The 12129-nt window shown below is 33.2% G+C and overlaps 1 protein-coding gene across 5 annotated transcripts in view; it reads left to right on the top strand.

The window, feature by feature from the left end:
* Positions 1–12129, top strand: part of PDE149 (integral membrane TerC family protein) — a 207863-nt gene that overhangs the window by 38700 nt on the left and 157034 nt on the right. For 2 of the 5 annotated variants that reach the window (XM_089798518.1, XM_089798520.1), the window contains exons 2-4: positions 1629–1906; positions 9721–9793; positions 9911–9988. In XM_089798518.1, the coding sequence (XP_089654644.1) occupies positions 1781–1906; positions 9721–9793; positions 9911–9988 (277 nt within the window). In that variant the 5' untranslated portion in view covers positions 1629–1780. Of the gene's footprint in view, positions 1–995; positions 1109–1628; positions 1907–9711; positions 9794–9910; positions 9989–12129 lie in introns of those variants that run through there. The other 3 variants (XM_089798516.1, XM_089798519.1, XM_089798517.1) reach the window with 2 other exon arrangements.

Below are 12129 nucleotides of genomic sequence, written 5' to 3'. Positions count from 1 at the left end.
ATCAAGGTATGGCTGGGCTGTACTCAATACGCCAATGTATACCTGAGTGCCTATAAAGACATGACCCATGATTTGAAACCGTTTTAGAAGCAAGCTAGGTAGGTGGGTATGACAAAAGCCGTCCCCACATCCCTGTACCATAGCCAGGACAGAATCAAGCAAATATCTGGGGGACATGTCCGCGTGGAGCATAGCTTGTTCCATAATGTTCCACAAAATGCATTTCAAGAAAAATAGAGAATTACATGTTAGTGTTGTATGCTATAGTATATAACATGCTCAGGTGTTGACAAGTAAAACATACCTTATGCTTGATAATAGCTAAACTGTATTTTCTTAAGTTGCGAGTTTGAAAAACTATTGGCTACATACTTATAGAAGCCCAAATAATTTTAGTAGGGAAATAAACAATGTTTAAAATTACTATGAAATGTCATCTTGTGTATTTGATAGTTGAGTTGAACATCTAGTCTTGTATTTTTATGTAGCAAGGGAAAATCCAAGATTTTTAAGCATTAGCAAACAATGAAAAGTTTTAATCCATCCGAATAATCAACCAATGTAGAGGTTGGAGGGGAAAACAATAGATCCTCTAACCTAGGCCCAATAGCAGGTATCCTTTCCTCTTGGCCTCATGTGGTCTTCCACCATCCTTCATGAGGTGGTGTACCTATTGAGGAAGCTTTTATCAGTTTCTCCCTTGTATTTCCTCCCTCACCTCGCCATGATTGATTTCTGCTATATGATGAATACACTGGAAAGCCACATTATTGTTTATATCTAATGTATATGTGTTATGTATAAAATTTATTATTTTTAAACTTTTTTTAATTCATATTATTGCCTATATTAGCATGTAAAGGATTGTGCATTAAGACATTATCATGATGCATACATAAGGCATACATATTTAAACATATATCCATGTATACCATGATGAATGAGAATGCTAATGAATGGTCTTCTCTTATGACAACGGATGCTTATTAGATCTCTTTCCTTGGTGCCTCGTCTTATTCTGGTCTTCTCCCATCTATGTGTTAATATCTCCTTGAAAGTAAGTGTCCTTTGGGAAGTTGCCTCTTTTCAGGAACAGGCACAATCTTTTGTAAGTCGCTGCCCCTTCAGTATTTATCTTTATTCAATTTCTAATTACAAAGTAATAACATTAAGCCATCTCTTTTACTCCTGCAATTATAAATTAATCCTTTATCAATATTGCTACTATATATATGAATGATGATAACTGCTTGCTTTGTTGTTTCTGTTCATTGTTTATAATTGGTATAAGAAAGAAATCTGAAATATAGGTGAGGCATGACTAACAAGTCAACCAGCAATTAAGAATATTTATATTTGTCTTGGCAAAAGTTGTTGGCCAGAAATATGAAGTTAGTTTAATACTTATTTTCCATGATGTGAGAGGAGTCGGATCTTTAAATAGATGATGATTTCTATTCTTTAAATGAATGATTATCCATTCTCTTTTCCAATCTTAATATAATTGGTCTTATATGGTGATCCATCCTCCTCTATTCTTAACTACCTTATTGGAATTGCTTCTTTTAACGTATATTTCACTTTGACATTAAGATTTATTATTAACAAGGGCTGTAATCTCTTTCCAGTGGCATTGGATCAAGCATGCTAAGGTTACATCTGGAGCTGATCATTTTGTGGAAAGAAGATTTTATGATCGAAATTCAAGTTTCTTCGAATCACAATTGAGAGTATAGGAAGAAGTATTCAAAAAGTTGATTTTCATCCTTTGTTTTCTGACATGGTGATTTTGAGTTACACTTCAGCATTGAGGTCTTTGACAACAACATACTATACTAGGGATGGCACAATCAGATCAAAAGATTGGAAAAGGTTCCGTTGTATTGATCTACATATATGTGAGCTGGTTAGTATAAAATGTCTACTGAACTATATTTATGTTATTACTATAATTTCTTTGATAATTCAATACATTGAATTGCTAAGTGCATACTTTGTATTTTGTAGAATTTATAATTAAATGATATTTATGTTTACCTAGGTTCTCTATTTTTCTTGGATGAATTGTGATAAAGAGGGTTTTGAGGGGGAATTTCATTTGCTATTTGTTTGAAAGCTTGATTCACAAAACTTAGGTGTAATACTTAAAACCACTATAATCTAATATTATATGTTAAGTTGATTTTTTGAGTATTTCACTTGGTTAAAGATAATTTGTAGTAGTATTGGATGCCAAATTGTATAGATGCATAGAACCTTCTCCATGTAGAGGATAGAATTAATTGAGAAGTTAAAGTGTTGAATTGTTTAGAGTATCTCTTGTATCTCACAGGATATTATAGTTGATTGAAATTCATATTTCATGAGGCTTTCTACGCAATTGATGTGTTTTGGGTTGAATGTTGATAAAGAAGGGATATAGTGGGAACTGCAAACCCTATTAGTTTGCAAGCTTAGTTCTCCAAACTTAGGCCCGTGATTTCTAATTATTCTAGTCTGATATTATCTACTATGATAACCAGTTCAGCATTTCCCTTAGTAAAAGATAAATGCAGAATTGGATTCTGAATTGTGTAGATATTCAGAGGCTTGCCCATCTAGAGAATAAAATCAACAGACAATAATTTACAGAAAAAGAAACACTAATGAATGGTAGAATCAGTATTTACAAACTGACAAGCGGGCATAGAGAAGTAATTTGAATAATAAATTACATTTTGTTTACGCTTTAATTTTTTTAATAATTTTGAGCAATACTTAAACATACACACTGTTGGTTCCAACAAATATGAAACACACTTTATCATTTTTAAATTATTTCATTTGCACTTTAGGCTCTGCAAAGTCTAGGTAAAATAATCTTGATATATTTAGCATAGTGGTTGATTATGCTAGAAAGTATTTAGAAACTTTCTCTGTTTTTTCGGATTAGTTTGCTATCTTATGAAAAGATCTCAAGTAAGCTCTTATTTAGGGGGTTTTTCAATCCTTTTTAATATTGTATTAGCTCAATCGTTTTATAATATTAGCACAGAGGTATTTTTTTTGGCAATCTTTTTTTAATAACAATATTTGTGGTCTATATGCCTGAAAATTTTATGGAAATGTTTAGAAGTTTTTGACTGGCTTTTTAGAATTCAAATTGGGTATTTTATCTGTTAGAATAATGGCAAAATTGACAGGTTTCTGAAAATAACATGAAGGATTTCTTTAGAAAGCTGGCCATGTTATTTTGCGTGCTAGGAAGATTGTGCCACGTGTTTCTCCTGAATAAAATTATAAAATGTGACATTTTTTCTGTTCATGTCATAGCTGTTTAGTACATTTTTTTGCTTGTGCAAAGGCTCTGTAGGTCATGTAAAGGGTTTTAGGCACTGATTTTTGATGATTTTTTTTCCAAATCATGGCTTCTACTGTTGTGATTAGGGATCATTTGTTCCTTGAGTACCACATTTTAAAGCAAATTGGAATACCATCGGGCTTTGTTGCCTTATCGGTATGCATTTGTTTGAGAGCAGTATGTTGGATCAAGAGTCAGTGCTTGTCTCAAGATCTAATCAGTCTAAGCAGATTCTGTGATTATAACACATCGCCAATTTATAAGGTGCATATTCAAATAAGGTACCTTTGTGTAATGGAACAGATTATGCTCTTTGGAGCAAGGTTGCATGGGTACTCGTACCCATGTACCCAAGTACCAGGTACGCGTATCCCACGTACCGGGTACTTGGTGGAGAGCATCATAGCTAAGGACCTTGATTAAGATTCTGATTTTTTTTTTGGTCTTTTATATTTGTATTAGCTTGTTGTTTATCAAACTTAATTCAATACCAAATCAGTTTGAAACTTTGATACTCATTAACAATAAACTTTATCACTGTTCAAGTCACAAGTTTATCATTTGCAATATGTCATTGTTATATGATTTAGGATTTTCTTGTTCATGTTTAAAGTCTGCCTTCTTTGTTATGCATCTAAGCATTTATCATGTATTATTATTTCAAACATATAGCAAATCTGAAACTGAAAACAATACATTACATTTGCAAACTTTATCACTGTTCTTGTTTTGAAAAACCATTGTCATGACTCATAGTTTCAGATTTTTTATAAATATAAAAGTATAATTTTCAAATAAGTTTGACATATCCAAGTACCTCCGTCCCCTATTATGAAAAATACTTTAAACATTAAACATTCAGCAATAGCATATATATATAATAATTTGACTTATGGCTCATATTTTCAAATTTCTTGTTTTGAATGCTCAATGTCATGACTTATGACATATATTTTGATTTTTATATTTTCTATAAAATATTAATTATATAGAAAAAATTAGGCACACACGTACCCCTGTCCCCTATTTTGAAAAATATGCGTACCCGTTCCTGTTCCCGTACCCACGTACCCGTGCAACCTTGCTTTGGAGTGTTAGAATGGAAAGTTACATTGGTTCAATTGGTTATGATGCTTAGATGCCTGTAGAAAATACTTTGCCCAAAACTTTCTTATTGATCCTGCAGATAAGAAAGATTGTGAGAACAATGCTATAGCTAGGAATGCATTATTATGTGGAATAGCTAATAATAAATTTACTAATGTCATGCATTGCAAAACTGCTAAGGAAATTTGGGATAAGTTAAAGAGTGTTTATGAAGGGGACAATAAGGTTAAACATGTTAAATTACAAACTTACAAGGCTAGAGTTGAAGAATTGAAAATGAAAGAAGAAGAGGGCATTGCAGATTATCTTTTGAGAGTTGATAAGGTTGTGAAAGCAATTAAGGTTTAGGTTGAAAAGTAAAAGTGATGTAGAGCATCTTGAAGCTTCTCTAAATTTCATCCAGATCTGCAATTATTGCATAATTAATGTATTATTAGAAGTACATTAAACATATTCTTCAATAGTTGAACCATTAACAAACAATTTCAGTCTATAACCAAACTCTAATCTTCCTGTAGTAAGATACATATCTTCACCAAGACCACTTAATTCAATCACTCACAATGAATTCCCCAACTGAACATGTATAATTTGAATCCACTCTGACATTTATGTTTACCAATATATTGCAACCTGCACCTTACATGCTCTTTGCTTTGGAACTCACTCCCTAACACAACTACACATTTGATTCAAAGGGCCTCATCCTCCTCACGATTAATTTCCATAAAATAATAGCATTTACCATTACAATCAGAAATTCAAACTACAGTTTGAATCTTGGATCACAATATTCCAACCATTGCATCGTGCAGCTATTCAGCCCACTTGGTAAAATCAGAAATTTCATATACAAATTCTGATTAATGGTTTTAAACGGATGCCATTTTCAGCCCATATTTAAATCTGAAAACTTTGTATGCGTTACCACATGAGAAACAATTTCCATGCTTTTAAAATGGGGTTATCCTTTTATGTCCAAATTGGGCTATATGCTTACACCTAATGCCCCACAAATTGGAATCTTGACAAATAATAAAAGCAAGAAAATCTGCTCTTAATAACATAACATTAATCACTTTCCAGCACTCAATATGATAATTTAAACAAACCTTCTATAACCACATAAGTATCGATTTTGTTTCAGATTAGAAATGGTCTTAACCAAATCTGCTCTAAGTTGTTTTATTAAAACCTATTCCATTAAAAACCAACTTAAATAACAACTTGTCTGCATAACCGAATAAACTCATTCACTCCGGTTCGAAAATCATTTCAACAGAACCCAAAACAATAACAGAGAGAATTAAATAATAAACTTGGATTTCAATCTGCATAACCGAATAGAGGCTAAACAAATCTGTATATTCTGTTTCATATATTACAATCAAACTGACTGTACCATCCTTTTGTTATTCTTATTCAATGCGTTCCTTTTGGATGACTTTGATTGTCAACAGCCAGACAGCCTGTTATGTGTTCACATTCTTCTTTCCCCTCTCTGTTCTGTGTATCTTCACACGACTCCCCAGCCTTTTAATATTCGGTTTCTTTGACAGTTACAAACTACCAATGACCTTTCAACTTCTTGGGTGTATTTTGGAATTTTATATTGTTAAATAAATCATCATCTTGGACTCTTTAATACTTATGTCACTTTGGCTCATAAAAACTTACATTATACTTTTAATACAAATGAATGACTTCAATTCGTCAATATCACATTATTTCACTGAGCAAGTATCCAAACTTGAATGAACCTTAAAATTTCTTCATGATCTTACATTGCAAGCTTAGCATGAGAGATGAACTTATTCAAGAGAGAGTTTGATATTTAGAGTTTCACCTTGAAACATAGAGTGTTTGATTTTGTTTGTTGTAGTGGAACAAAACTCACATCAACAGGTCGCTCTTGAGTCTAAATATTAATTTATTACTGACTATAGTTGTGGCAATCTGTAATGGTAAAATATCTAGTTGAGTCTTCCAAGTGTTATTGGTGATAAAATTTGGCAAGATATATTATTGAGAAAGAGTGTTATATTAGTTGAAGGAGTGTATAATATGATTTTTAGGCATATATATCAATATTATGTCACATTGATATTGATATTGGGTTGAGACCATAGTCACTGAGCTGAGTTCCGAGTTGAGTCACCCCATCTGAGCCCTAGTGATCTATGACTCTCTAGAAACTTGGCGTAGACAAAACTCCCTAGAAACCTAGTTTTTGTTAATTGCTGCCAAGCTTTTTTCAAGCCCCACATATTTTTTACTGATTCCCGAGTCGAGTGAGCCTTGCCGAGTTCGAGTTGAGGAATTATGGAATTTGAGACTATAGTTAACTCTTGAGGCAATAATTGGTAGAGCTATAAGGATCGAACAATGGAAACTCAAAGCTGTATTTATAAATATTTATTGGATCTGAGAAGAAACGCGTTAGCAGCTGGGGCTTTGAATGAGTACATTTCTATTACTTCTCTGTGGATCAGTATAATATTAATTGAGACCAGACTTGTGTTTGCAGTCTGCAGATCAAATAAGGGAGTCTGGATTTGGAAATTGTTTTGGGGAAATTCAGCACTTACCTTCTCGTTCTTTGCAGCATGGTGAATCCTTCTCTTTGGTGGTTGTTCATATCTTTTCCTTGCTCTAAAATACTTTGATACATTGCCACAAATAAAGCAAACTGGTAGATATGCAGATCCCTTGTTTGAGATTGAAAGGAAAACTGTGGAGGAATTTTGCACTGATCTTGACTGTGGACATTACAATTGTACATTTCAGCTGTGAATATTGCTGTTCAACCAATGACGTAAAAGAGTATTAATTACTGAAAAAACAGGAAAGGCTGAAAAAGGGAGGTAAACAATATCACTAGCTCTTGTCATGAGAATGAATAGTCATATTATGCTCACTGCTAGATTTTACCTGTCTTGAATGCGGGACTTCCTAACTATTGTCCATGCATATCCACTTTCAACCTTAAAGTTTTGACAGGATCCTCAGGCAGCACCAAAGAGCCCTTCAATTTCAGAGATTTAACAAACTTGATGGAAGAGAAAGTTTACATTTAAAATTGGAGTATAGGTAGAAATCTCCCAATACGAAGACGAACAAGAAGAGTAGATTGGTGAGTCTGGGACTTGTGGAGTTGAATCAAGATTACCACGATCACGTGGAAAGATATATTCATGCCTAGGATCAGCCTCGCTTCCCATTCATATGACCTGCCTCACAGATCAACCTTTTTTACTTCAGAGATACCTTGAGGGGAGTCATCTGCCAAGTAGCCATTGGCATAGCCATATCAATGTTTGAATCTACTTCTAGTCATTTATAATCTGATTGCTGGTTACTCATTCTGTCCGCTACCATCTGTCCAATATTTGTCAGCAGCTGCTTGGATAGATTCATGTCCATAAGTATGTGAGGAAAGGTGAACTTAAAGTGAAGTTGGGATTTCTATGGGATTGAAATGAGTTTACCAATGGAGTTAACAATGGAGAAAAGTTTGGACATGCCTCAAACTTGCATGGGAGTTTCAGTAAGCTATCCCAAATATGTACTAATTATATTTAATGGGAGGGAAATGAGTTTCCAATTAGAATTACCAATCGACCAATGGAGGAAAATTTGGACATGCCCCGATTTTGTAGTGGGAGGCTGGATAAGCAAACCCAAATATATATAACCATATTTATATATTAATTAATTGATTTTATATTCCTATTAATAATTTTTTAATTATAATTTATACTTTTTGGCAATTAATTCTCAAGAAATTATATTATTTGTGTTGCTGTCCCTTACCATCTCCAAATTCCGGGAACAAAATTTCTGTTCCCAATACTGGTCCATGCATTGCCCATTCTGCAGCTGCATGAAACATACATTGAAATAAAGAGATATTTAGACAAAGATTCAGATTTAAAAAGACTGCAAAAAAGTGCATTAAAAACCAAAATGATCCTGATAACCCTAAAAAGTATCACCATCAGCTGTGTTCTCAACTCTGTATTGTTTTGGGTGCAAATTATGATTATTTTTACATATTTTTTGTATAGACATGTTTTATGCATGTTTTTATTTAAAAATGCTGTACAGCTAAGCCCAGCAGTACTGGACCTGGAGAAAAATTTAGTGAATCCTGAATCCCAAAGTGGAATACAAACCCAAACTCACAACATACATTTATTGTTAGCATTTCTATTTATATAAATTTTTAGTTTGTTCTGTAGGATGTATTTTCCACACTTGGTTGTTTCTTTCAAGTTGTAACTTGTCAAAGAGTTGCTACAGTTGTCTTCAATGGTAGTTGCTTGTATTAGGTGTCTTACTCTATTAATGAACTCCTCATTTACACGCATTCCAAATCGTAAGCAACAACTCTGATATAGTGTTTCTTGTACTTAACTTTTCGTTTTTGTCATAAATAAAATACATGATTCACTGAAGGGAGTGATCAAATAAAGGGTGATATATTTAAATTCTAGCCCCCTTTTTTAAGATTTTAGATTATGTTTAGTTGCATAGTATTAGTGACAGAAATTTACATCCAGTGTTGCATCTGTAGTGTTACAATTGATGTGTGTCGAAATCTCTTTCCATTTAGAGGCAAAGGTAATTACACGTGGAAACATTGTAAATTGCATGTTTACATGAGGATAATTAACACATTCTTGTTTCCTTCGGTCTGGTGTAGTGTATATAGATTCTGTACCTTCAAAAAGGTGTTTTTTTGATAGTTAAATGAAAATCTATGTAGGTAAACATTGCTGTGTTCTGAATAGTTTCTGGGTAGATCTTGTTTGATTCACTATCAGCACTAACTTTAGTGAGCACAACTTGCAGAATTCTGAAATTAGCGAAGTTTATTTGATTCACGTTCTTTACCTCTAAATGCATGTTGTGTCTATTCTTTTTATTTCCAATAATTTGAGCATAGCTTGGTTAGTATGGGTGGGCATATATAAGTCTTCTGAGAATAATAGGATTTTGGAATGATTTGGATGTAATATTGACATGTAGGCACCATAAAATTAAAACTGTACCTAAAATATGCTAGTAATTTTCAATAATATTGTCATTATTTTAAAGTTGAGGTTTTCATTTAAGAAAAGAGTTCTTATACAGAGATTTAACTTCTCCCTGTCTCATATTAATTGGGAACATTCAGAGTTGATAAATTTGCATGTTAAGGACATGGTTCTTTGGAGTGTTGCAATTTATTATGCATGATATATAGTCTGTAAATGTGATAGGGACTACAGTTACCAAATATGTGGACCTCAAGTACAAACACATACTTTCCATGTGGCTTGCAGCTAGCTTATGGTTCTAAAGGTTTGTTTTATTTTAAGATCATTAGTATTTAAGCACATTTTGTGCAATTTTTGTTGGTTTTGCAGCAGAACATTGCATTTTATCTTCAGCTTATACCATCTTTGTATCTTCTTTCAGGTAGGAATCATAGAATTGGATGGAAGTTATCAATGCAATGCTCTAGACAAACAGAACAAGAATATTCTAAAGTTTCAGGCAAGGATTAATAACTTTTGAACTCAAACCTATAATGATTGTCATTACCGAATCCATTTCACATTTGTTGCTAGGTTAATTTTTCTATTCCAAAATTTGTACAGCATAGAACATTTTGTAGGTCGATTACATATTTTGCTTTTGGAAATATTATGATGCAATCAAAGTATTTCATTTTAAATTAAGTTTGGATTACAGTAATCTCATGTTGGTATGTCCCCAATTGGACAGACTTAGGAAATAGATGAATTTTCAAACATGTGTAAGCTGAAATTATGAACATGTGCCAAATGTAAATGTCAAACATTATTGAAATTAGTACTGATCTGCAATATGGTAATTTGCAAAACTATTGTCAATTAAAATACATAACCATGGGCAATGGGTACAACACCCCACAACCTGATATGAACTTTGGAAAGCCCTCAAAATACAACATAAACACATATAACAACAAATTTGAAACATCTATGATTGATATGGGTGTTAGCATATGAATTATTTGAGTGTGACAGCAGGTCTATAGGTGCAATTGACATGAATGACACATAATCACTTGGGCAGTTGTTATGCTCAGATCTGATCTCCTACTTATCAATCAAATTACTCATGACATTGCCCGTTGTATCAATGCAACCAAACATTATTATTTTATGCAATATTAAATCATCTTCAACGTCTAACAGTTTTACATCATTAAATTATCAGCAACCGACTCTACTAATAAATAAATAAGCCTTCCTAAAATTCCAAAATGATGAATATCGATAAATATAAAATACAAACACAAGTTTACTGTACAGTTGTATGGAGTAGTGTTGTAATGATCAAAGAGCTCTCCATAAACAGTTGTAGCTGGCTGTCAGGGGACAAAATAACAGTGCAATCCAAATTGAGGTGATATTACAGCATCTAATATTCCTCTTTGTATTGTTTGGCCACTGTATGAGTTGAGGCTGGAGTCTGGAAAGGTTGCACACAAGTTTTGAGGCCCAGTAGAGCTTATCTAAGGAGGCAGTCTGAATTAATTTTGCACATATTGATATCGAGAAGCATATGACCTTGAATTCCTTAACCAAATACCCAATTTAATCATCCAAATCTTCAACAAATCTTGAGACTGGAGGGCCATAGTAAATCTGCTTTTAAATACTCATTAAAACCATAAAAACCTCAAGAAAATCAGCATGCTTGTGATTCCTAGCTGGAATCATGTCCAATGAATGAGAGGGTTTCCATTTTTTCGATCTCCCACACCAAGAGTTTTCATCTTGAACTGTTCAATTTCCAAATTGGAAGGAATAATCAAAATGATAAAACTGTATGATGTCATGTCCCTTCTCAAGACTAAAACAATTAATAATATTATTTGATGCCTGGAGGAGTAAATTTATAGAGTATGGTCAATTTAATAGTAAATTTTTAATAATATAAATAGTGTTATCAAATGCTCAATTATAATTTAAAGAGAAAATGGTTTGAAGGGACATTGAAATCCAAAGGCCCAATTTGGAAAGGAATCAAAAAGTGGTGCTTCGCTTCATTTCATCATCAAGGTTTCATTTGACATTTTTCACATTGGAGAATTTGCACTGATCTCCTCAACCAATGATGGAAATACTTCATTATTTGGAGGTCTTGGAAGATGAAAACCTTCTCGAACTTCCAGTTTTACAATTTGGAGCATTTGTTTCTATCTAGGGGAACTTGGCATAAGAACATTGGAGCTTGTTTTTGGAGAGTGATATTAAGTACCAGGGTGTTAAAAGTGATTTTGTGTTGAGTTTTGTTAGCTAACAAAAGGAGGGTTTTACATCCTACAAACTACTCTTCTGCACTTGTTTTCAGCCACTTGTTTGTTGTACTTGTAGCTACCACAAAATAGCTTTTACCTTGGCCACCGCCATGCATTTTGGAAGGTTTTCTATGTGCTTTACATATCTAATCACAACCCTACAGAAATGTTGGTGGTCTCTCATGTTTTGAGGACATTATTTTGCTGCAATTAACAACTTGCAGCTAGTTTTGAGGCGTGCGAAGACTTTCTCATAGTTATACCTATAACCATCCTAACTTCTAGTCCAATACCTTGGACTATCCCATTGTATTGTAAGTTTAGGATTACATTCATTTTTGTTAGA

Source organism: Cupressus sempervirens, chromosome 8 (genome assembly GCF_028749045.1).
Source record: "Cupressus sempervirens isolate cs-2001-9-10 chromosome 8, ASM2874904v1, whole genome shotgun sequence".
Lineage (NCBI taxonomy): Eukaryota > Viridiplantae > Streptophyta > Pinopsida > Cupressales > Cupressaceae > Cupressus > Cupressus sempervirens.
The sequence above is the reverse complement of the archived record's forward strand: the minus strand, read 5'-3'. Positions and strand labels throughout refer to the sequence as shown.